The sequence below is a fragment of the Pelophylax lessonae genome, assembly GCF_965119305.1.
Source record: "Pelophylax lessonae genome assembly, chromosome: 2".
Classification (NCBI taxonomy): Eukaryota; Metazoa; Chordata; class Amphibia; order Anura; family Ranidae; genus Pelophylax; species Pelophylax lessonae.
The window spans coordinates 484,016,614-484,040,053 of record NC_138769.1 but is presented as its reverse complement, the minus strand read 5'-3'; the positions used below and the strand labels follow the sequence as shown (position 1 = coordinate 484,040,053).

At 49.3% G+C, this 23,440-nt stretch overlaps 1 protein-coding gene across 1 annotated transcript in view; it reads right to left on the bottom strand.

Annotated features, from left to right (window-relative positions):
- Positions 1-23,440, bottom strand: part of PCCA (propionyl-CoA carboxylase subunit alpha) — a 1,213,132-nt gene that overhangs the window by 643,657 nt on the left and 546,035 nt on the right. The window contains exons 13-14 of the mRNA XM_082247734.1: positions 3,389-3,532; positions 434-508 (exon numbers count right to left, since the gene is read on the bottom strand). Coding sequence (XP_082103860.1) covers positions 434-508; positions 3,389-3,532 — 219 coding nt within the window. The remainder of the gene's footprint in view (positions 1-433; positions 509-3,388; positions 3,533-23,440) is intronic.

Genomic DNA, 23,440 nt, shown 5'->3' with positions numbered 1-23,440 from the left:
TCAGGTCCCATTAGAAAGAATATGGGAAAAACAATTTTAAGAAGTGAAATAAATCACATATTCAATAACATCCTTAAATTTTGAATTCTTTCTTTTTTCCACGCAAGTAATCAGTCTGAGCAATAGCACACACAGATGGCATAGCCCTGTCAGTGTGCAAGCAAAGGCACACACGTTAACCCCATAATTTTACTTTTATTACACAGAAAAGGGAGACCTTTATGTTCTTTTTTATGTAGCAGAACATTGTCAAATAGTTTACTCAGAAAAGTTAGGCAGAATCATCTGTATAAAATGTGTTTGGTAAGCAGCATTCTGCCTGCCCCTAGGAGTAAACCTATGTCAGTGCTCAACTCACTAAATCCCCAAATTTACTCCACCAGGAACAAGGAAAACACATTCACAAAAAACAGCCTTCATAAATATTACATACCCCAGGCACATTGAGTGGTTCTTGATACTGAGAAAGACGACCAATTGATGGTAGGCCAAATGATTTATATGGATCCTAAGAAAAAAAAAAGAAAAAAGGAATGTGATGTTAGGTAATTACTAAGGTTTTCAAGGTCAGCAATATCAACTTTTTTTTTTAATTAAAGCTAGTTTCTAACTTATTTAAACTGTATCAAAGGTACAGTTTTAAAGTATAACTAAAGGTAACTTAGATTTTATTTTAATAGAGAAGCATTAGGGCACCTGGGGTGCTCCATAGATGTGGGTTGGCCTTTTCATATTGTAAGTTGGCCATATATTCTGTCATATACAATGACACGGTTACACCTATAAAAGATTGCAATATATCTATTTTCCTGTACTGTTTTTGTGATATATTGGTCTTTTGTAGAACGTTGCCCCTGCTGCATTACCCTCTGAAGAAGACTATTGAAGTCAAAACGTGTCACGAGTGCATCTTCACACTTGTTGCACATAGTGTGATCCTATCGGGGTATATGTGTATCCGTATATGTGACTAATGTATACAGTTGGGGTACCGTTTTTCATTCCTATATGTCTGCTTTAAGAATTATGTATAATAAACTTTTTGTATTTTCCATGGTTGTATAGTTTTTCTAGTGCTGTTAAAATCCCACCATTATATTACCAAGGGATGTGGCACCGTATTTTGGGACACATGTTGAATGTCTGACTTAATCATAATACCAAAAGTATTGGGACTCCTGCCTTTACGCCCACATGAACTTTAATGGCATCCCAGTCTAAAGCCTCGTACACACGCGTCGAAAATCGGCAGGGAATTTTCGTCCGACGACCGATCTGCCGATTTTCGGCTTGTTAATATGATGTTTCCGACAACGGACTCTGACTTTTCGGCCGAAAAAAATCTGGTGTGCAGGCTATAAAATTTTTGTCCGCCGTCAAAACATGGCCGATTTTCGTGCAGTCAGTACAGATTTTGACAGGGAAAAAACTAATGAGCAAGACTGGTCATGCTCAGAGAAGAAAGAACACAAAGAAAGCAAACCAACACATGACATCACTTCTGAAGTAGAATTTTGTCGGGCGAGAAAATTTGTGTGCAGTCTAGGCACATTCCAACCAACAAAACAATCGGTCGGCCGATAATCGTTGCGTGTGTACTAGGCTTTAGTCAGTAGGGTTCAATATTGAGTTGGGTCACCCTTTGCAGCTATAACAGCTTTAACTTTTCTAGGAAGGCTGTCCACAAGGTTTAGGGGTGTGTCTATGGGAATGTTTGACCATTCTTCCAGAAGCACATTAGTGAGGTCAGTCACTGATGTTGAAGAGAAGGCCTGGCCTGCAGTCTACGCTCTAATTCATCCCAAAGGTGTTCTATCGGGTTGAGTTCAGGACTCTGTGATGGCCAGTCAAGTTCCTCCACCCCAAACTCATCCATGTCTTTATGGACCGGTCTTTGTGAACTGGTGCGCACTGCGCAGTCATATTGGAATAGGAAGGGGCCATCCCCAAAACTGTTCCCACAAAATTGGGAGCATGAAATTCCAAAATGTCTTGGTATGCTGATGCCTTAAAAGGTCCCTTCGCTGGAACAAACAAGCTCAACCCCTGATAAAAAACCCCCACACCATAATCCCCCCTCCATCAAATGAGTTGGACCAGTGCACAAAGCAAGGTCCATACAGACATGGATGAGCGAGTTTGGGATGGAGGAACTTAACTGACCTCAACCCAAAAGAACACCTTTGGGATGAATTAGAGCAGAGACTGTGAGCCAGGCCTTCTTGTCCAAAATCAGTGCCTAACCTAACAAATGCCCTTTTGGAAGAATGGACAAACATTTCCATAGACACACTCCTAAACCTTGTGGACAGTCTTCCCAGAAGAGTTGAAGCTGTTATAGCTGCAAAGGGTGGGCCAACTCAATATTGAACCCTACAGAGTAGGACTACGGATGCCATGTGGGTGTAAAGTCAGGTGTCCCAATACTTTTTTTTTTTCTTGGTTTCAGGAAAACTTGTCAGAAATGATTTGTGCTGATAGCCGAGGAACAAAACAGCAGAAATGACAGTGCTCTTAATTGGGACACACTATAGATATGCTTTGTTCATATTTCATATCTGAGGCTTACAACTACTTTAAAGGTAACACACCTTCATCCCCTAGAACCACTTTAACTCATACAGCGAATGATGTGGCATCACCCAGAGAGACCAGGGTGAACAAGGTAAATTATAATCTGGCATGTTTAAAGCAAACACTTTTTTGCAGAGCCTCATAACTAAAAAGGCCAACTGTATTCATAAGCTGCAGCACATGCGCCAACTAAAAAGACAGGGTCTGGCTACCTGGACATTCTCCGGGAATTAAATGTACTCTGACTCTTGGTGCAGGTACCCAATTCTAATAAAAAAACGACAAAACACTGCAGTTGGTTAACCCTAGACAGATCAAATCATAGGTATGCAGTTTTCCATATGGGAGGTATACAGTATATTTAGCCAGGAGGATTTGTATTGATCTCTAACTAAAAATGCACTTCTTTAATAGAAGATCTTACAGAGGCACATTTAGACTACAAATCAGGATTGCTGGAAAATAGATTTGCACTATAGGTTTTTTTTTTTTTGTGGTTCAAGCAGCAGGAGCTGGATGTATATCCTGGTTTTTAGACGGACAGCAGAACAACTTTAATGCCTTCAACCACAAGGCAGGATTCTCAGCACTTTATTAACTATATTATTTAGGTGTTCACTTTGATTGTTTTAAATCAGGAAAAATATTCATATCAGGCTGCAACAAAAAATTTGAAAAAGAACAAGCTTTTAAAACGGAAACTCCCAATAGACAATAAATAGTCACTGTAAATCATTCAATTCACCTTGGCCACATGATGCTTCATATTACAATGTCAGAGGTATGAGCAAGATCAGCCATTACCAGTACTTACCTCTGCATAGACGCGACATTCAATTGCCCAGCCATTTATGGGGACATCAGCTTGTCTGTGCTTCAAAGGGTAACCCTTGGCGACACGGATCATTTCTTGGACAAGGTCCAGGCCAGTAATGCATTCTGTGATGGGATGCTCAACCTGCAATGTCACAACTATCAATCAAAAGATGCAAACATATGGAGACAGGGTATTTTAATAATATGACATTTTTACAGGCTAGGCTACATTATAAAGCTTCATTCATACGGCCTTAAATTTTTTACTGATGGTATTACACTTGTTTTCTATTAGAAAATTTCTGTGTGAGTCAGTACAATACTTGGGTATAAATGTGTTTAAACGCATAAAGATGTGTATGCGTACAAAATGATAATACATTTTTTCACCTATGTTTAGACTTGATTTATGTGCTTTACAAATGTGAATACATGTGTTCATACGTGTTTTATTCGTGTAAGTATGTAAAGTGCATGTTCTTAGATGCACATTGTGTTCACATCCATAATTTAAAACATCTTGTATATGTATTTATTTAGGCTGTGAGAATGAAGCCTTAACCACTTGCCGATCTACGTCGGCAGTCAGCCCCTCACAGGCAAAGTGACGTAGGGCTACGTCACTAGCTTGTGAGGGTCTAGGGAGCGAGCGCGCGCCGCCGGACCCGATGTCCACCGGTCACTCGGCGATTGGCGGGGGAGAGGAAGAAAGTCAGGCAGCTTGTGTAAAAAAGCCACCTGTCATTCTCCTCGCTGTAAAGACACTGATAACACGGATCTAGTATGTAGATCCATTGATTAGTGTCCTTACAGCTCAAGTCACAGCCAATCACAGTAGAAAGCACGCTCCTAGGGACACACACAGCCCCTCCCTCCCAAATAAAGTTAACCCCTTCACTACCAGTGTATTTTTACAGTAACAGTGCATATATATAGCACTGATTACTGTAGAAATGTCACTGGTAACCCCAAAAGTGTCACAAATGTCAGTAAAGGGTCCGATCTGTCCGCCCCAATGTCGCAGTACCGCAAAAAAAAAAAATTGCAGATCGCCGCCATTATGCGTTAAAAAAAACAACAACAAAAATGACAAAAATCTTTCCCTTTGTTAGTAAACGCGATAACTTTTGCGCAAACCAATCAAAATACGCTTTTTGCGATTTTTTTTACCAAACATAGGTAGCATAAAACAAATTGGCCGAAAATGTTAAAAAATTTTGATTTTTACATTTTTTTGGGGGGAAATTTCATATAAAAAAAATGTGAAAAATATTGCTATTTTTGCAAAATTGACGCTCTTTTTTTGTTTATAGCGCGTGATCAAAAAATCGCACAGGTGATCAAATACCACCAAAAGAAAGCTCTGTTTGTGGGAAAAAAAGAACGCCAAATTTGTTTAGGTACAGTGTCGCACGACCGCGCAATTGTCCGTTAAAGTCACGCAGTGCCGAATCACAAAATACCCCCTGGTCAGGAAGGGGGTAAAATCTTCCGGGGCTTAAGTGGTTAAAGTGTTATTGAAGTCATTTTTTTTTTTTTAAATTAAAACAAAAATGTTATACTTACCTGCTCTGTGCAGGGGTATTGCACAGAGTGACCCCAATCCTCCTCTTCTTGGGTCCCTGGCGGCATTCTTGGCTTCTCCTCTACTTCATATGTCCACCAAAGCCACCCGCTTGCTATGGGGAGAAATGTGGTCTGCGTGCCCCTGACCTGTGTGTCTATGGACCCGCGCTCCACAGACTTACACAATGGGACTTAGGCCCGCCCCCCACGTCCTCTTCACTGCATTTGATTGACAGCAGCAAGAGCCAATTGTTCAAATGCTGTGTGAAGAGAAAGGAGAGAATAGATAAGGCAGTACGCAGCGATGATCTATTCTCCCCTCTCTTACTCTTAACACAAGGGAATGGGGGCACAGGTAAAATTAAACAACGCATGAAGGTAAAAAAAAACATTCATAGGTTTAGTAATACTTTAAGGCTGGTAAACAAGGGATGAATATTGGCCGGTCCAACAGAAACCGTCCGACATTTGTCCCGGACAGCAGCCTGTCCGACAGAAGCCAGTCTAAGGACCAGCTTTTATCGAGGGGTAAGCTGAAAAACCAGCATCCGATTAGCCTTTGCAGTCAATGGCTACGAGCAGCAATCACTGTGTCATGGTGGTGATGGGGTTTTCCCCTTGTCAAAACAAAATAGCTCAGTGGGGGAGATTGCTGTACTAACATTGCTTGTGTTAGTACAGTGATCTGTCAGTCAATTCCTCTGTGTGTGTGTTCTAGACCTTAGCGGTCAAACTTTCCAAAATACATACTCGTGTTTCGACAATAAATGAATTAAAAAAAAAAATTGAATATTTCTAAGAACTTACCGTAAAATTATTTTCTCTGAGTCCTCTGACAGTCGCAGCCCGTTCAGTTAGACTTCACGAGTGGGATGTCCCAAAGCAGTGCAGGTGTGAGGGGAGGGAAAATGTAACCAAAGAAAAGGCAACATGTCAAGCAGGCCAGAGACAAAAAAAAAACTGAGCCAATCAGGGCAACAGAAGCTCAACAGGAGCCAACCCTGAACAAGTACACCCCAAGAAGAGACGGAACCACACTTCTCTGCAAAACAACCGCCGCGCTCAAAATCTCGCGGTCAAAGGAAGCACCCTAGGATGCCAGTACAGCAAGTCAGTAGAAAATATTTGAAAGTGCGCACAGGCGACCACGTTGTCGCTACGCACACCTTAGCCACATGAAGCCTGATGGTGGAAAGTCCAAGAGGCATTGCCGGCTCTAGTAGAACGTGCCCTCACAGTAAATGGAGGCACCAGAGCCTATAGTGAATAGGCCTAACCCAAAGTCTGCCTGATCCAAACCAGAAGGGGCTGCTGCGGACACAGCCAAACCCTGCCGAGGGCCCTCGGAAGGACAACAGGGAATCAAATTTCCCAAAAGATTCCAAGGCAGATAGGCAAGAACCTGATCGCCCAGACCACATTCAAGGAACGCAGGACAAAGTCCTTGGGATGCTTGGGCTTCGCCCAAGGCGGACGGAAGGCCTACAATGAGGTGGAAAGCAGACACCACCGCAGGAAGAAAAGACTGAGTGGGTCGCAGGACCATGTTATCCCAATAAATGACCATAAAAGGTGACCGGCAAAACCGAGCTGCCAATACCAACACTCTGCAAATAGAGGTGGCAGTCACCAGAAAGTCAACACAGGCAGAGCTGAGTCTCTGATGTTCTCAAAGGGAGGCTGTTATAAGAAAACGGACGAAAAAACATATTCAGTCCCCACAGAGTCAAGGAGCCTTCCGTGGGGGAGCCAGATGACGCACCCCTGGAGTAAAGGTGCGAATTAAGGAATTAGTCGCCAAGGGACGCTGGAAGAAAACCGGCAAAGGCCGACAACTGACCTTTGACCGTGCCCAGGGCCAAGCACTGATCCACACCTGCCTGCAGGAAGGCCAAAACCTCCCTACCGAAAAGAAGTGTGGATGAAATCCTTGCGACTCACCCCAGGCAACATACACCTTCCAGGTACGGTGTTAAATCTTCCTGTAGCTAGTTTTCCGAACCTTCAGTAAGGCGGGAATAAAAGCATCCAAGAGAACCTTTCCTCTCGAAGCTTGGCTTTTAACAGCCATGCCGTCAAAGCCAGAGACTGTAAAGCAGGATGGAATATTGGCCCTGGAGACAGTAGATTGTCTCACAGCAGAAGCCGTCAGGGCGGCTCGACAACCATCTGCACGAGGTCTGCGTACCAAGACCGACGAGTCCAGTCTGGAGCCACCAGAATTACTCGTACCCGTTCCAATGCCAACCGGTGGAGGAACCTGGACCGCAGATGAATTCGGAGGAAAGACACAAAACAGCCAATACTGGTGCCAGGGCACAACCAACCAGTCTGTGGCGTCCGCCAGAGGATCGCGGGTTCTTGCCACAAACCTTCCCACATTTTAGTTGAGACAGGACGTGAACCAAGCCACGTCTGACGTCCCCCACTGGGCACACAGGAAGTGAAACACCCAGATGCAGGGACCATTCCCCCTGGTCCAAGGACTGGTGACGAAGACAGTCCGCCTGCCAGTGCTCCACTCCCGGAACGTAAACAGCAGAAATCGCTGGAACGCGCAACTCGGCTCGAGACATGATCTCAGGCCACTGCCTTGGCCGTCCGGGCACTCTTGGTGCCCCCTTTGGTGAATAACGTAAGCCACATTGAACACGACCCGGGGGACCTTGAAGCCGATTCGCCCAATGGAACAAGAAGAGCTTGATTGTTTGAGCTCCAAGACGGTTATTGGCAAGGAGGATTCCCTCCGCCGACCACGTCCCCTGGGCACAAAGTGTGCCCAGAACTCCACCCCAGCCCGACAGGCTGGCCTCCGTGGTAAGCACTGTACACAGCATAGGCAGAAAAGATTTGCCTTGTGTTAGAGCGGGTGACAGGGGCCACCACAAAAAGTCCACCCTCGTGAGGTGGCTTGAAAAAAATCCTCTTGTCCAACAACGGATTTTGTCCCAGTTGGTAAGAAACTCTGCTTACAGAGATGTCTTTGGGAACTGAGCAAACGGAAATGACTACGAAGGCCGAAACCAACCGACCCAGGGACCACATGCAGGCCCATAGAGAGAGGAGATATTGTTGTCCCTGAGGGAACCTAATCTCGCCCTGCCGGGTTCAAAGTTATTTCTCCGGGAGAAAAAAAAAACTTGTGTGACCGGAGTCCAGGACCATCCCCAGGTGACCGAGAAACTGACCGGGTCAGTGCGACTCCTGAAAGTTGATGGTCCACCCAAACTCCTGGAGCGTCTGAACCGTGACCGCCAGATCGCTTGACAGAGTGGCACACAAGCTCGCTCTCAACAGGAGGTCGTCCAGATAACCAAGGACGGTAATCCCCTTCAGGCGCAAAGCCAGCACTGAAAGCAAAACCTTGGTGAATACCCTGGGAGCCAAAGCGAGACCAAAGGGTAATGCCACAAATTGAAAACGCTCCTCTGCCACTGCGAAGCGGAGATACCGCTGATAACCTTCGTAGATAGGGATTTGCAGATACACATCCTTTAAGGCGATGGAGGCCAGAAGTCCCCTGGACTCAATGACGCCACCACCGATCGGATGGATTCCATCTGGAACTTTTGCACCCGCACAAAGCGGTGCAGAGACTTGAGGTCCAGAATTGGACGCACTTTTCTCTCTTTTCCGGGAACTGTGAACAGGTTGGAATAGAACCCGTGAAACCTGTCCTGCTGAGGGACTGGCACAATGACTCCTTGGGCAAGAAGATCCTGCATCGCCCCCATGAGATCTTTTGATTGATCGGGAGTCAGACGGATATTTGATGGAAAGAACCTGTCTGCGAGGCAAGATCAAAACTCAATCTCGCAACTTGAACAAATCAGTTCATAAACCCACCTGTCCTGAATTTGGGACAACCAGGGTTCCTGAAAAGGAACGCAGGCGCCCCTCCCCACCCCGGAAACGGGTGAGGGCACCCCTCAGGCGCAGGAGGACTGGGCTGCCGAACCGGCCTGACCGGTCTTGGGGCTTCCCGGACCATGGCTACCGCCTGGGGCCTTGAAGGATGGACCCCGCCTAGCGTGGGGTGATTTTACCTTTAGGAGGTTTGGGGCAAAAGGGTACTCTTACCACCGTCAAGACCTTTGATCAACTCATCCAAGTCATCCCCAAGAAGTCGAATACCCATATAAGGGACATCAGACACAATCTTCTTGGAAGCGTGGTTAGCCGACCAACTTTCAGCCAAATAATGGGGCGGATTGCGACCCCAACCGCAGATAGCCAAGCGACCAAAGGAGCCTCTTCCAAAGTTGCATTACATAGGTACATCACGGCCTGGGCCATGTGATCCACCAGGTCAAGGGCAGTCGGAAAGATCGCCTCCGCCACTAAGGCACGCCTAAGCACCTTGGACTATTCCGTGACAGCTTGAGAAAACATCACCAAAGCGAACACAGGTTCGAGCAGGGAGCCCGCCACCAAATATGTGGCGGGAAAGGGTCTCCACGCGCCTATCCACCGGATCCTTGAACACTGGGAAGTCCTCAACGGGCAACAATGTGGATTATGTGTGAAATAAAGCTGCGCTGATAAACGTGCGTAAAGCTGCTACCAATGTGTGTTGCTGAAAATAATTGTGAAAAATAATTTGGTGCGCTAAACTAACAAATAATAATATTCACAATAAAGCCAATAAATTGAAAACATATGTGAAAAAAAGTCCAAACTTAAAAGTCCATTCTCTTGTAGCAACGTGCAAAAAATTAAACTTTTGTGACTTGAACAGTGATGTGGATCTTGTAAACTCAATTCGATAATTGTGATAACCACGTGAGATGATCCCCACCACCGACAGGTTAATCTTCTTACCAGAAAAACTTATATAAAGCGTGAGTAATATACATCTGTGAAATGCCAACTCAATTCCCATGCACCTTCACCCGGCGTGTATATACACTGCAAGCCGCTTACCAGATGTCAAATGAGCTTAGCATAGGGAATAGAGTCTCCTCACTCCAAAATATAGGCTGTCAGCTGATACAACGATCCCAAAGGATGTCCTGTCTCCGTATGGCTCCGCAATTAGTTCAAGTAGAAAGATGCAAATGGACCAATAATAGTGCATTACCCCCAGTTTATTTGGTTAAATAGACAGTTACACTTACATGTATCCTTATGATCGCAAGCATGTAACGAAATATGAGTCTTGAGTACTCCCGCGTCCGGCTGCAGTACAGACACACGGGATGACGCGAGTGACGGCGCGACATGCCTCCTCTCTGCCGCGTTTCCTCTGACGAGACTTCCACCGAGATAGATTTTCCTCCTATCTCGGTGGAAGTCTCGTCAGAGGAAATGTGTCAGGGAGGAGGCGTGTCGCGCCGTCACTCGCATCATCCCATGTGTCCGTACTGCAGCCGGACGCGGGAGTACTCAAGACTCATATTCCGTTACATGCTTGCGATCATAAGAATACATGTAAGTGTAACTGCCTATTTAACCAAATAAACTGGGGGTAATGCACTATTATTGGTCCATTTGCATCTTTCTACATGTACTAATTGCGGAGCCATAAGGAGACAGGACACTATTTACTTTGGGATCGTTGTATCAGCTGACACCCTATATTTTGGAGTGAGGAGACTATTCCCTATGCTAAGCTCATTTGACATCTGGTAAGCGGCTTGCAGTGTATATACACGCCGGGTGAAGGTGCATGGGAATTGCGTTGGCATTTCACAGATGTATATTACTCACGCTTTATATAAGTTTATCTGGTAAGAAGATTAACCTGTCGGTGGTGGGGATCATCTCACGTGGTTATCACAATTATCGAATTGAGTTTACAAGATTCACATCACTGTTCAGGTCACAAAAGTTTAGTTTTTTGCACGTTGCTACAAGAGAATGGACTTTTAAGTTTGGACTTTTTTCACATATGTTTTCAATTTATTGGCATTATTGTGAATATTATTTGTTAGTTTAGCGCACCAAATTATTTTTCACAACAATGTGGATTCATTCAACCTAGAAACAGTGTGGTCCACCTTTGGTGACACCGTCCAACGATTGTCTACAGGATCCGCAAAGGTATAATGGCATTTAAAACGCTTAGGCACCGCCAGCATATGCTTGATGCAACGCCATCGGTCGTTCACGGTTTCGTGAAACTCCTCGGGGCAGGGAAAAAACCAGACCCAACTTCTGGGCTTTGCGGGACCCGAAGGAAACCCGCTTACCTAACTGGGAGGGCTCATCATCGACATTTAAAGTCGCCTTGACTGAGACAAAAAGTGCATCCACTATAGCGTGTTTCCACGTCGCAGTGGAGGAGGACGCCTCCCCCTCCGAATGTGAGGACTGTCCTCCCCTTCAGGGGGGACGTTGTCCATGGCAACCAAATCAGGCTCTGAGCCAGAAGACAGAGGCCATCGGCAGTTTTTGAGTAGTGCATTTAGACATCATCAGATCAACCTTGGACGCCAAGGTCGAAATTGCAACAGGCCATGGAAGAGGATTTAGGGGTTCCTGAAGCAGCAACCAGGTCTGCGGGGAATTTGCTACCCTGGGACTCCATTTTGCAATAAAAATGTTTGCACCGCCAGTGGAGACCCCTTTAAAAACAGCTATAGCCACAGAGAAAGTACAGTTTTGCAGGAAAATGCCAGAAAAACAGCCAAAAATCAGCCCCACAGTGTATTTGCCTAGACCTCACACACGCTGCTGCAGTGAAGGGAGAAGTGAAAAGGTCGATGTAAGCCCTGAGCCACAGTATGATGGATGCCTGATAAAAATAAATGGGAGGAAGTGGTCGCAAAATGGCCGCCGCCCTTACTACATGGTCGACCAAACCGGCGCCAAAAGGACAGAAAAATGGCTGCTGCCCACACAAATAAGCCCAAACAGCCTGCCCTCACCCAAAATGGCGACCAAGTGATCAGCGCCAAGTCAGTGCAAACCCAGGAGGTGGCCACCGCAGGGACACCTCAGAAATACCCCCAGGAATGTACTAAGCCCCCACACCCCTCACCCAGGCAGTGTACACCGCAGTGCGCCCCCAGCGGGGGCAGGGAGGTAGGGGCTGCTCAAAACGGCCAGGAAGGGGGACACCACAGAGACTGCCTTTTTCAGCCATCTCCTAGGAGTGGGCCCACATAACGACCCTGCAGACAATTGTCCCAGGGACATGGGGGTAGCATCACTCACCATTCCACAGATCGCGGGCTCCGCTCAGATACAGAACACATCCCACCCTGAGTGGGGGTGCCGTCAGCCAGGAAGGGATGCTAACAACACACGGGCGTTCCGGAGTTGAGACCTCCCAACGAAGATGGATTCTCCTCAGGCTCGGCACTGTCGTGGCGAGGCCTGGGCGCAACAAATGACCTGTAATGCTCGTTGGCAGTCTGGGACACCGTAAGGATCTATATTATCCAGTGCGAGGCACAGCTCTGCTGACGCTTGTAGTCCTTCAGAGATCCCCCGACTAACTAGCGATAGTGAGTGAGGAAAGAAATAAAAAGAAAAAACTTTTTTCAAAGAAAAAGACAAAAAAACTGAGACATAGGTCCCAGCAGGTAAACCTAGTCCTAGGCCTTGCACACCAGGCAGCATGAAACTGAAGAGCAGCACCTAGTGGCTGATGGGTAATGGCTGAGGAACAGCCCCCTAGAGGTTTGTTATGTGTAAAAGCTTTTGTTAACCTTTTCACTACCTAGCCTGCTCCCGCATTACCCACTAACTGAACGGGCTGCAACTGTCAGAGGACGTAAGAGAAATTAAATGTTACTTTATACAAATATACAGTTGTGCTCATAAGTTTACATACCCTGGGCGAATGTAGGATTTATTGGCCATTTTTCTAAGAATATGGATAACAACACTAACTTTTCTTTCACTTACGGTTAGTGTTTGGCTGTAGCCATTTATTATCAATCAACTGTGATTACTCTTTTTAAATCATGACAACAGCAACTACCCAAATGACCCTCATCAAAAGTTTACATACCCAGGTGATTTAGGCCTGATAACATGCACACAAGTTGACACAAAGGGGTTTGAATGTCTATTAAAGGTAACCATCCTCACCTGTGATCTGAGGAGGCCAAGAATTTACAGGAACTGGAGGCTGTTTGCCAGGAAGAATGGGCAGCTTTACCATATGAGAAGATAAAGAGCCTCATCCACAAATACCACAAACGACTTCAAGCTGCCATTGATGTTAAAGGGGGCAATACACAGTATTAAGAACTGGGGTATGCAAACTTTTGATCAGGGTCATTTGGGTAGTTTCTGTTATGAGTAAACACAGTTGATTGATAACAGAATTTTTGTAAAATCTTACCGTAAAATTCCTTTCTCTGAGTCCTCTGACAGTCGCCGCCCACTCATTCAGTCTTCACCAATGGGTATTCACCTCTTATCCATAGGAGCAAGCTAGGCATAAGACTTGTTAAAAACAAAGTATGTTATATAGACACACCTATGGGGGCTGTCCCACTGGTCCAATATCCCCCTGCTATCAGCCATCCCAACTCAGTTTTGTAGCAAGCAGTAAAAGTCCAAAGAACCCAAAAAGAGGGGCGGGGGCGGTGACTGTCAGAGGACTCAGAGAAAGGAATTTTAAGGTAAGATTTTACAAAAATTCAGTTTTCTCTTACGTCCTCTGACAGTCGTCGCCCACTCATTCAGTCTTCACAAATGGGATGTCCCAAAGCAGTGTAGACGTGATGGGTGGGAAACTTAACTGTCAAAGGCAACGCAGCACCCACGTCAGAGAAAGGAACTTTACTGAAACAGAAAGGTAAATCCTCTGGGTAACAGAAAAGCTCAATTGGAGCAACAACCCAGGAAAGCAAATAAACAAGGGGGAAAACAACCCCAACAGTCAGGGACCCGCAAAAACCAGGGTCCCCTCAAGGCACTGCCACACAGAGAACTTTACGGCCAAAGGAGGCATCAGCTGATGCCAGAACATCAAGTTTATAAAATTTGGAAAAGGTGTGCACTGACGACCAGGTCGCAGCCTTGCACACCTGGCCCACCGAAGCCTAATGTCGGAAGGCCCATGACACACTCACCGCTCTGGTAGACTGCGCCTTGACAGGGAAGGGTGGAACCCGTTCCTTAATCGAATAGGCCTGTACAATCGTCTGTCTGATCAATTTTGAAATGGTCGCCGCAGACGCAGCCATAGCCTTCTGAGGTCCCTCAGGAAGGACAAAAAGAGAATCCGACTTCCGAAAGGATTCAGTGGACGACAGGTAAACCCTGATCGCCCGGACAACATCCAAGGAATGTAAGGCAAACTCCTTAGGATGTTTAGGATTCGCACAAAGCGAAGGCAAAACAATGTCCTCATTAAGGTGAAAATCAGAATCCACCTTAGGAAGGAAGGACTGGTTAGGTCGCAAGACCAAATTATCCCTATGAACCACCAGGTAAGGGGAGCGGCAAGACAATGGCCGCCAACTCCGACACTCTGCGGGCAGAAGTGATCGCCACTAGAAAAGCAACCTTTTTCGACAGCAGATGCAAAGAAATTTCCCTGATGTTTTCAAAGGGAGGACTTGCAAAATGGACAGAACCAAGTTCAAGTCCCAAGGCGGTAGATGCGCCCTCCGAGGAGGGGCCAAATGACGCACACCTTGAATAAAGGTGTGAATCAAAGAGTTAGACCCCAAGGGGTGCTGGAAAAGGACGGCCAGTGCAGACAACTGGCCTTTAATCATGGTCAACGCAAGGCGCTGGTCCACCCCAGTTTGTAGGAAGGCTAACACCCTCGCCACCGAGTAGGAACGAGGAAGGAAGCCCCTGGAATCACACCAGGCAAAATAAGCCTTCCAGGTACGGTAATAGATCTTACCAGACGAGGCTTTCCTAGCCTTGAGCAGAGTAGGAATGACCTCTGGAGAGAGACCCCCTGTCTCTCAGGACCTGGCTTTTAACAGCCACGCAGTTAAAGCCAGCGACTGTAAAGCAGGATGGAAGATCGGTCCCTGAGACAGTAGATCGTCTAGTAACGGCAGCCGCCATGGAGGCTCGATGGCCAGTTGAATGATGTCCGCATACCAAGACCGGTGCGGCCAGTCCGGGGCCACCAGAATCACCAACTTCGGTTCCGAGACCAACCTGTGAAGGAATCTGGACAACAACTGAAATGGGCATAAATCAGGCGATACTGATGCCAAGGCACCACCAGCGCATCCGAGGCGTCTGCCAGAGGATCACGTGTTCTTGCCACGAACCTTCCCACCTTGTTGTTTAGCCGGGATGCGAAAAGATCACATCCGGGGATCCCCATCTCTCACACAGCATTTAAAACACCTCCGGGTGCAGGGACCATTCCCCCTGGTCCAGGGTCTGACGGCTCAGATAATCGGCCTGCCAGTTTTCCACACCTGGGATGTGAACTGCCGAAATCGCCGGGACGCGAGTCTCGGCCCAAGACAGAATACTGTCACTTCCTGGGCCGCCCGGGCACTCCCGGTGCCCCCTTGGTGATTGATGTAAGCCACCGCAGTGGCATTGTCCGTCTGCACCCGTACAGGACGGCCCTGAAGACGATCCGACCAATTGAGCAGGCACAACATGATCGCTCTCAATTCCAAGATGTTTATCGGCAGGGAGTATTCCTCCACCGACCAAGTGCCCTGGGCCGACAGGTTGCCCAGAACGCCACCCCAGCCTGACAGGCTGGCATCCGTGGTAATCACTGTCCACAGCAACGGCCGGAAGGATTTTCCCTCCGCCACGGTTGGGGACTGGAGCCACCACAGAAGATCCACTCTGGTTTGGCGACTCAGACACCTTCAGGTCCAATGACTGAGGGCACCTGTCCCATCTGGCCAGTATCTCCGCTTGGAGAGACCGCGTGTGAAACTGTGCAAACGGTATCGCCTCGAAGGCTGACACCATCAACCCCAGGGACCACATACAGGTCCTGAGTGACGAGGACTCGCTGTCCCTGAGGGACTTGACCTCGTCCTGTAGCGTCCGGAGTTTGTCCTCTGGCAGAAAAACCTTTGCTTGGGCGGAGTCCAGGACCATCCCCAGATATGGGAGACGAACCGAAGGAGACAAAGTCGACATCTGAACGTTGATGGTCCATCCGAACTCCTGGAGCGTCTGAACCGTAGTGGACAGATCGTGCAACAGACTCGGGCTGGCACTCGATCTTAACAGGATATCGTCCAGATATCCCAAGACCGCAATGCCCTGTGCTCGTAACAGGCCCAGAACAGGAGCCAGCACTTTGGTAAACACCCTGGGAGCCGAAGCGAGACCGAAAGGTAACGCCACAAACTGATAGTGTTCCTCCGCTATAGCGAATCGGAGGAACCTCTGATGACCCTCGAATGCGGGGATGTGTAAATATGCATCCTTTAGGTCGATAGAAGCCAGGAAGTCTCCGGGGCTCAGGGAGGCCACCACCGAGCGAAGTGATTCCATGCAGAATTTTTGAATCCGCACTAAGCGGTTCAGAGCTTTCAAGTCCAGAATCGGACGCACCTTGCCCTCCTTTCTGGTCACAGTGAACAGATTTGAGTAAAATCCCAGAAATCTGTCCCGATGTGGCACCGGGACTACCACCCCCTGGGCGAGAAGATCCTGAACCGCCCGATGAAGATCTTGCAACTGATCTGGGGTCAAATTAAGATTTGAGGAAAAGAATCTGTCCGCTGGTCGCGAAAGGAATTCGATCTTGTATCCTGATCGAATGATTTCCTGAACCCACCTGTCCGGAATCTGGAGCAGCCAAGGTTCGAGAAAACCGCGCAGACGTCCCCCCCACCCCTGGAATGGGTGAGGGCCCCCTTCAGCCTGGGCGGCTTTTGGCTTGCCCGCCCAGGGCTTCCTCTGGCCACCGTGGCCCTTGAAGGGTTTCCCCTTTTCTTGTGCTTTGAAGGCACGAAAGGATCCCTGGTTCGGTTTAAAGGAAGGGCCCCGCTTACCGCGGAAGAACTTACCCCTAGGATTCTGGGGCAGCAGAGTGCTCTTGCCCCCAGTGACTCCTTTAACCAATTCGTCCAGGGATTCCCCAAAAAGACAAATCCCTGCATAAGGGTTGTCGGACACCGTTTTCCTGGAAGTCTGGTCAGCCGACCAGCTCTTTAGCCAAATCAAGCGACGGTTAAGTACCGCAACACCAGACAAGCGCGCCGCTGACGGGGCCTCATCCAAGGCCGTGTCACACAAATACCTAACTGCTTGATGAATATGGTCCACCATCTCCAAAGTAGCAGAAGGGGCAGAGTCAGTCACGAGGGTGCGCCTGAGCACCCTGGTCCAGTCAGCCACAGCCTGAGACACCATGATGGAGGCAAAAAACGGAATTTTTGTAAAATCTTACCTGTAAAATTCCTTTCTCTGAGTCCTCCGACAGTCGCCGCCTCTTCATATTCGTCACATATGGGGTATTAGACTTTGCTCCGAAGGAGTAGCTAGGCAACAGAATATGTTAACAATAAAGCTTTAACATATCCCACCCTCAAGGGGTGGTCCCCTCAGTCAATACCCTCCTACTTCCTGCAACCATATCTCAGTTTTAGTGGAATAGCAGTAGAGTATACATTCAAACCCCAAAAGAGGGGCGGGGGCGGCGACTGTCGGAGGACTCAGAGAAAGGAATTTTACAGGTAAGATTTTACAAAAATTCCGTTTTCTCTTACGTCCTCCGACAGTCGCCGCCTCTTCATATTCGTCACATATGGGGACGTCCCAAAGCAGTGCAAACATGAGGGGTGGGAAACGCATCCGCGCCGAAAGGCAACGCAGTCTCCACATCAAAGAAAGGAACCTTACCAAAGGAAGGAAACCAGCTGGGCAACAGCAAAAATAAGTGCTCAACAGGAGCAACAACCCAGGAAAAGACAAAAAACCAGGGGATACAAAACTTATCCCAACAGCCAGGAGTCCCCAACAAGGGACCCTAGGGAACAGCCGCACTAAGAACCTTGCGGCCAAAGGAAGCATCCGCCGATGCCTGAACATCTACTTTGTAGAATTTTGTGAAAGTGTGTACGGTCGACCAAGTCGCCGCCTTACACACCTGGGCTACAGAAGCCCCATGACGACAGGCCCAAGACGTACTCAGAGATCTAGTAGAGTGCGCCTTCACAGGCACAGGGGGAACCTTCCCCTGCAAGGCATAGGCCTGTTCAATGGTCTGCCTGATCCATTTGGCAATGGTAGAGGCGGAAGCCACCATGCCCTTCCGAGGACCCTCTGGAAGAACAAACAAGGAGTCCGTCTTTCGAAAAGACTCAGTCGATTTAAGGTAAACCCTAATCGCCCGAACAACATCCAGAGAATGCAATCTCACCTCCTTTGGATGTTTAGGCTTCGTGCACAACGAAGGCAAAACAATATCCTCGTTAAGATGGAATTCCGAAACTCGTTTCGGCAGAAAAGAAGGATTAGGTCGCAAGACCACCTTATCCAAATGAACAACCAGGTACGGAGACTTGCAGGACAAAGCCGCCAGTTCCGACACTCTGCGAGCCGAAGTGATCGCCACCAAAAAGGCGACCTTTTTGGACAACATAGACAACGAGATCTCCCTGATCTGTTCAAAAGGAGCACGTTGTAACACAGATAGGACTAGATTCAAGTCCCAAGGGGGCAAAGGATCCCTCCTAGGAGGAACCAGATGCCGCACACCCTGAATAAAAGTGCCAACCAAGGAGTTGGAAGCCACGGGACGTTGAAACAGAACGGCCAGCGCAGACACCTGACCCTTTATCGTAGCCAGCGCCAAACGCTGATCGACACCCGTCTGAAGGAAAGACAGCACACGGGAAACCGAGTACGTGCGGGGTGAAAACCCCCTGGACTCACACCAGGCAAAATAGGCCTTCCAAGTACGGTAATAAACCTTTCCCGAGGAAGACTTCCTCGCGTTGATCAAGGTATGAACAACCTCTGGAGAGAGACCCTTCTCCTTCAGGACCTCGGTCTCAACAGCCAGGCCGTCAAAGCCAGCGACTGTAAAGCAGGATGGTAAATCGGTCCTTGAGACAGTAGATCGTCCCGAAGAGGCAGACGCCAGGGGGCGTCGACCGCCAGATTCACGAGGTCTGCGTACCAGGACCGGCGAGGCCAGTCCGGTGCCACAAGAATCACCGTGCTGCGTTCCGAGTGTAACCTGCGAAGGAACCGGGACAGCAACTGAATCGGTGGAAACGCGTACATCAGCCTGTACTGATGCCACGGGGCCACTAACGCGTCCGACGCGTCTGCCCGAGGGTCGCGCGTCCTTGCCACGAACCTCTTCACCTTGTAGTTGAGGCGAGACGCGAACAGGTCCACATCTGGAAGACCCCACTTCGCGCACAACATCTGGAAGACAGCCGGATGGAGAGACCATTCCCCCTGATCCAGGGTCTGGCGACTCAGATAGTCCGCCTGCCAGTTCTCCACTCCCGGAATGTGAACCGCCGTTATCGCCGGGACATGAGTCTCGGTCCAAGACAGAATGTCGGCCACTTCTCGAGCCGCTCGGGCACTCCTGGTGCCCCCTTGGTGGTTGATGTAGGCCACCGCCGTGGCATTGTCCGTCTGCACCCGAACCGGGCAGCCCTGCAGCCGGTCCGTCCAGCGATGAAGACAGAGCCTTATCGCACGCAATTCCAGAATGTTGATCGGGAGGGAAGACTCCCCCTCCGACCAGGTCCCCTGGGCGGACAGAACGCCCAGAACACCACCCCAGCCCGACAGGCTGGCATCCGTGGTGATTATCGTCCACGAGATCGGACGAAACGACTTGCCCCCGGACACCAACGGGGACTGGAGCCACCACAGAAGGTTTTCCCTGGTGCGATGACTCAACGAGATCTGAAGATCCAGAGATTGAGGTCGCCCGTCCCACTTGGACAAGATCTCCGCCTGGAGACCCCGCGTGTGAAACTGCGCGAAAGGAATCGCCTCGAAAGCCGAGACCATCAATCCCAGACATCTCATACACGTCCGCAGAGACGAGTTCGGAACGTCCCTGAGGGACCTGACTGCCTCCTGAAGAGTCCTGAGTTTGTCTTCCGGCAGGAAGACCTTCGCCTGCACCGAGTCCAGTATCATTCCCAGATAGGGAAGACGAACCGACGGACTCAGTGTCGACTTTGGAACATTTATCGTCCAACCGAACTCCTGCAGAGTTTGCATCGTGACAGACAGGTCCTTCTCCAGACCCTGACTGGTCGCAGACCGAATCAGAATGTCGTCCAGATACCCCAGGACAGAAATGCCCTGGGCTCTCAATAATGCCAGAATCGGTGCAAGCACCTTGGTGAAGACCCGCGGAGCCGAGGCGAGCCCAAAGGGCAACGCCACGAACTGGTAGTGATCCTCCGCAATGGCAAATCGAAGGTATCTCTGATGACCCTCGAATATGGGGATGTGAAGATACGCATCCTTCAAATCGATGGAGGCCATGAATTCCCCCGGAACCAGGGCAGCCACCACCGAGCGCAGGGATTCCATGCGGAACTTGCGAACCCGCACAGAGCGGTTCAGAGCTTTCAAGTCCAGAATTGGACGAACCTTGCCCTCCTTTCTGGGCACGGTGAACAGATTGGAATAAAACCCCCGAAATCTGTCCCGATGAGGCACCGGAACCACCACTCCCTGAGCCCTCAGGTCCCGCACCGCCAGGTGCAGATCCCGCAGGCGCTCTGGAGACAGTTGTAGATTTGAGGGAAAAAATCTGCTCTCTGGCCGAGAGAGAAACTCGATCTTGTAACCAGATCGAACGATTTCCAGAACCCATCTGTCCCGCACACGGGCCAACCAGGGCTGAAGAAAACCGAGCAAGCGTCCCCCACCCCAAAACTGGGTGAGGGCGCCCCTTCAGGCCGAACTGTTATGGGCCGCAGGTCCGGATTGGCCGGACTTCTGTTTCCCAGACCAGGGTTTCTTCTGAGAGCCCTGACCCTTGAACGGTTTGCCCTTGTAGTGCGGCCGAAAGGCACGAAAGGACCCCTGAGGGGGCCGAAAATTCGCATGCTTCTTCCCAGAAGCCCCCTTAGCCTTGGGGAAATGGGGCAAGAGAGTGCTCTTACCCCCGGTGATCCCCTTAATCAACACATCCAGAGACTCCCCAAAAAGGCGAGACCCATCATAAGGCAGATTGGCTAAGGTTTTACGTGAAGATTGGTCCACCGACCAACATTTCAACCAAACCAGGCGGCGAGACAACACCGCCACGCTGTGCACACGTGCAGCCAACGGAATCAGGTCCAGGTCCGCATCACACAGATACATGACACCCTGGTGGATCTGATCCACCATGTCCAGGGTCGCCGCCGAGGCCGAATCGGCCACTAGGACGCGCCTAAGCATCTGCGTCCAACTTGCGATCGCCTGGGCCGCCATGAGAGAAGCAAATAGAGCTTTAAGCATAGAACCCGTAACAGAATAAGTATGACGGGCAAGAGACTCCAGTCTCCTATCCGTGGCATCACGGAAAACAGGGGATCCCTCTGCAGGAATCGCAGTGGCTTTGTTCAAAACCGCAATTGCATGATCCACTGGTGGAGGCACACACCACCGTTCATCAGTGGCAGGGGAGAAAGGATAACGCAGCTTGAATTTACTTGGCACCGCAAAAGGTTTGCGCAGATCGCGCCATTGATCCTTTACCGCGCGCTGAAAATCAGCATTGCAGGGAAAAACCTGCGGCGTCCTGCGTTTTCTCTGCGTCCCATAAGCCGCCAAGGCAGCGGGGGGACACACTTCGTCCTGCAAACGTAGCGTCTGCTTAATGGAAGCAATCAACTCATCCATGATTGCAAGCTCTTCAGGCGAGCCAGGGGGAGAATTATCAACCCCCTCAACCTCAGCCTCTACCTCAGACCCCACTAGATCAAGAGAGGAGCGGGACCCCGATAGGGAGGTCCCTGCCAGAACAGCCCCATCACCTTCACCCTCAGAATCGGAGGACAGAGTAACTCTGGGCCGTTTAGTAGATTGAGCAGCCACCAGCATTTGCACCTGGGCAGCAAGGCCAGCCACAATAGTGGCTAAATCCCCCCCTGGGGGGGAAACAGCGGTCCCCTGGCTTTCCACCAATACTGTGGGAAACTTGCCCTCCTGAGAATCCATTGCCCCTGTACGCCAGACAACCAAGGGTTAACTGTCCCCTTTCAGCAAGCGCGGTAAGCGCAGCCCACCGCACACACTCAGGCACAATGAGACCCCCACAGGGAATATACAGACTGAATACAGGCAATGGACAACAGGAATAGAAGGATAAAACCTGAGGAGACCCCGCTGCTGCTGCTGCCTCGACCGGTGTTCCAGGAAAAAGGAAGTGATGCAGCCAGGGCGCTCTATGTAAGCCTATGAAGGCTACAAGAAAATGGCCGCCGTGCATGTAAACCATGCGGCCGGAGCGGGCGCCGGTAAAATGGCGTCGTTTGGCGCCGAAACCGCCGCTCCACAGTGCATAAAAACACACACAATTTTATCCCATTATATGGATACATGTTAGATCGCCGCAGCGATCGCTGTATATGCCCCAACATGCCATTAAAAACATGCCCCACAGCACACAGCTTCCCACACTGCCCAGCCTGACACACACAGTGTCATACAGCTCCCCCCCCCCCTTGCAGCCCACAGCATGCAGCCGAGAGATAGGGAGACAAGCAGTGTGATTTAAAGGCAGGTTACACAGTCCCAGACTGAGACCCCCCCCAGACAGACAGGTCCCCACATAGACACACTTACCTCATATGGCGTGGGGAACCCGCACAGGCGAACAAGCCGCTGCACATGAGGCAGGGAGAGTCGCAATTCAAGACGCACACAATGGCGGTTAAGAAACCGCACAGCGTCCAGTGAGGTAGCCACCTCACCAAACATCCCTGCACCGAACAGGGATGGGTCGTTCACCGTGCCAGGAGCGTTACCTGGCTGAACGCTCGATGGCAGACTGGGAAGCCACTGACCCACGACCTGCGATCAGGGGGATCAGCCCGAGACCCAGTCCGCATGATCCTCTTCGTCCGAAGAACTAACTAATGCTGACAAAAACAACAGCTAAGTAAAGGTAGAGAAAAAAACTCAAATAAAATATTAAAAAGAAGAAAGAGTCTGGGACAAAAAGTCCCAGCACAGAGAGAGCCAGCCACTCCTGACAAGCTAGACATTAAAACTGAGATATGGTTGCAGGAAGTAGGAGGGTATTGACTGAGGGGACCACCCCTTGAGGGTGGGATATGTTAAAGCTTTATTGTTAACATATTCTGTTGCCTAGCTACTCCTTCGGAGCAAAGTCTAATACCCCATATGTGACGAATATGAAGAGGCGGCGACTGTCGGAGGACGTAAGAGAAATAGGTTTCAGCATGGAACCCGCCACCATATAGGCATGGCAGGCAAGGGAATCCAGCCTCCTATCCGTAGGGTCCCTAAACACCGGAGAATCCTTGGTGGGTACCAGAGTGGCCCTGTTCAATCTGGACACAGTGTGATCCACTTTAGGAGCCACAGACCAGCGGAAATCCGTAGGAGACGCAAAGGGGTAACGGAGTTG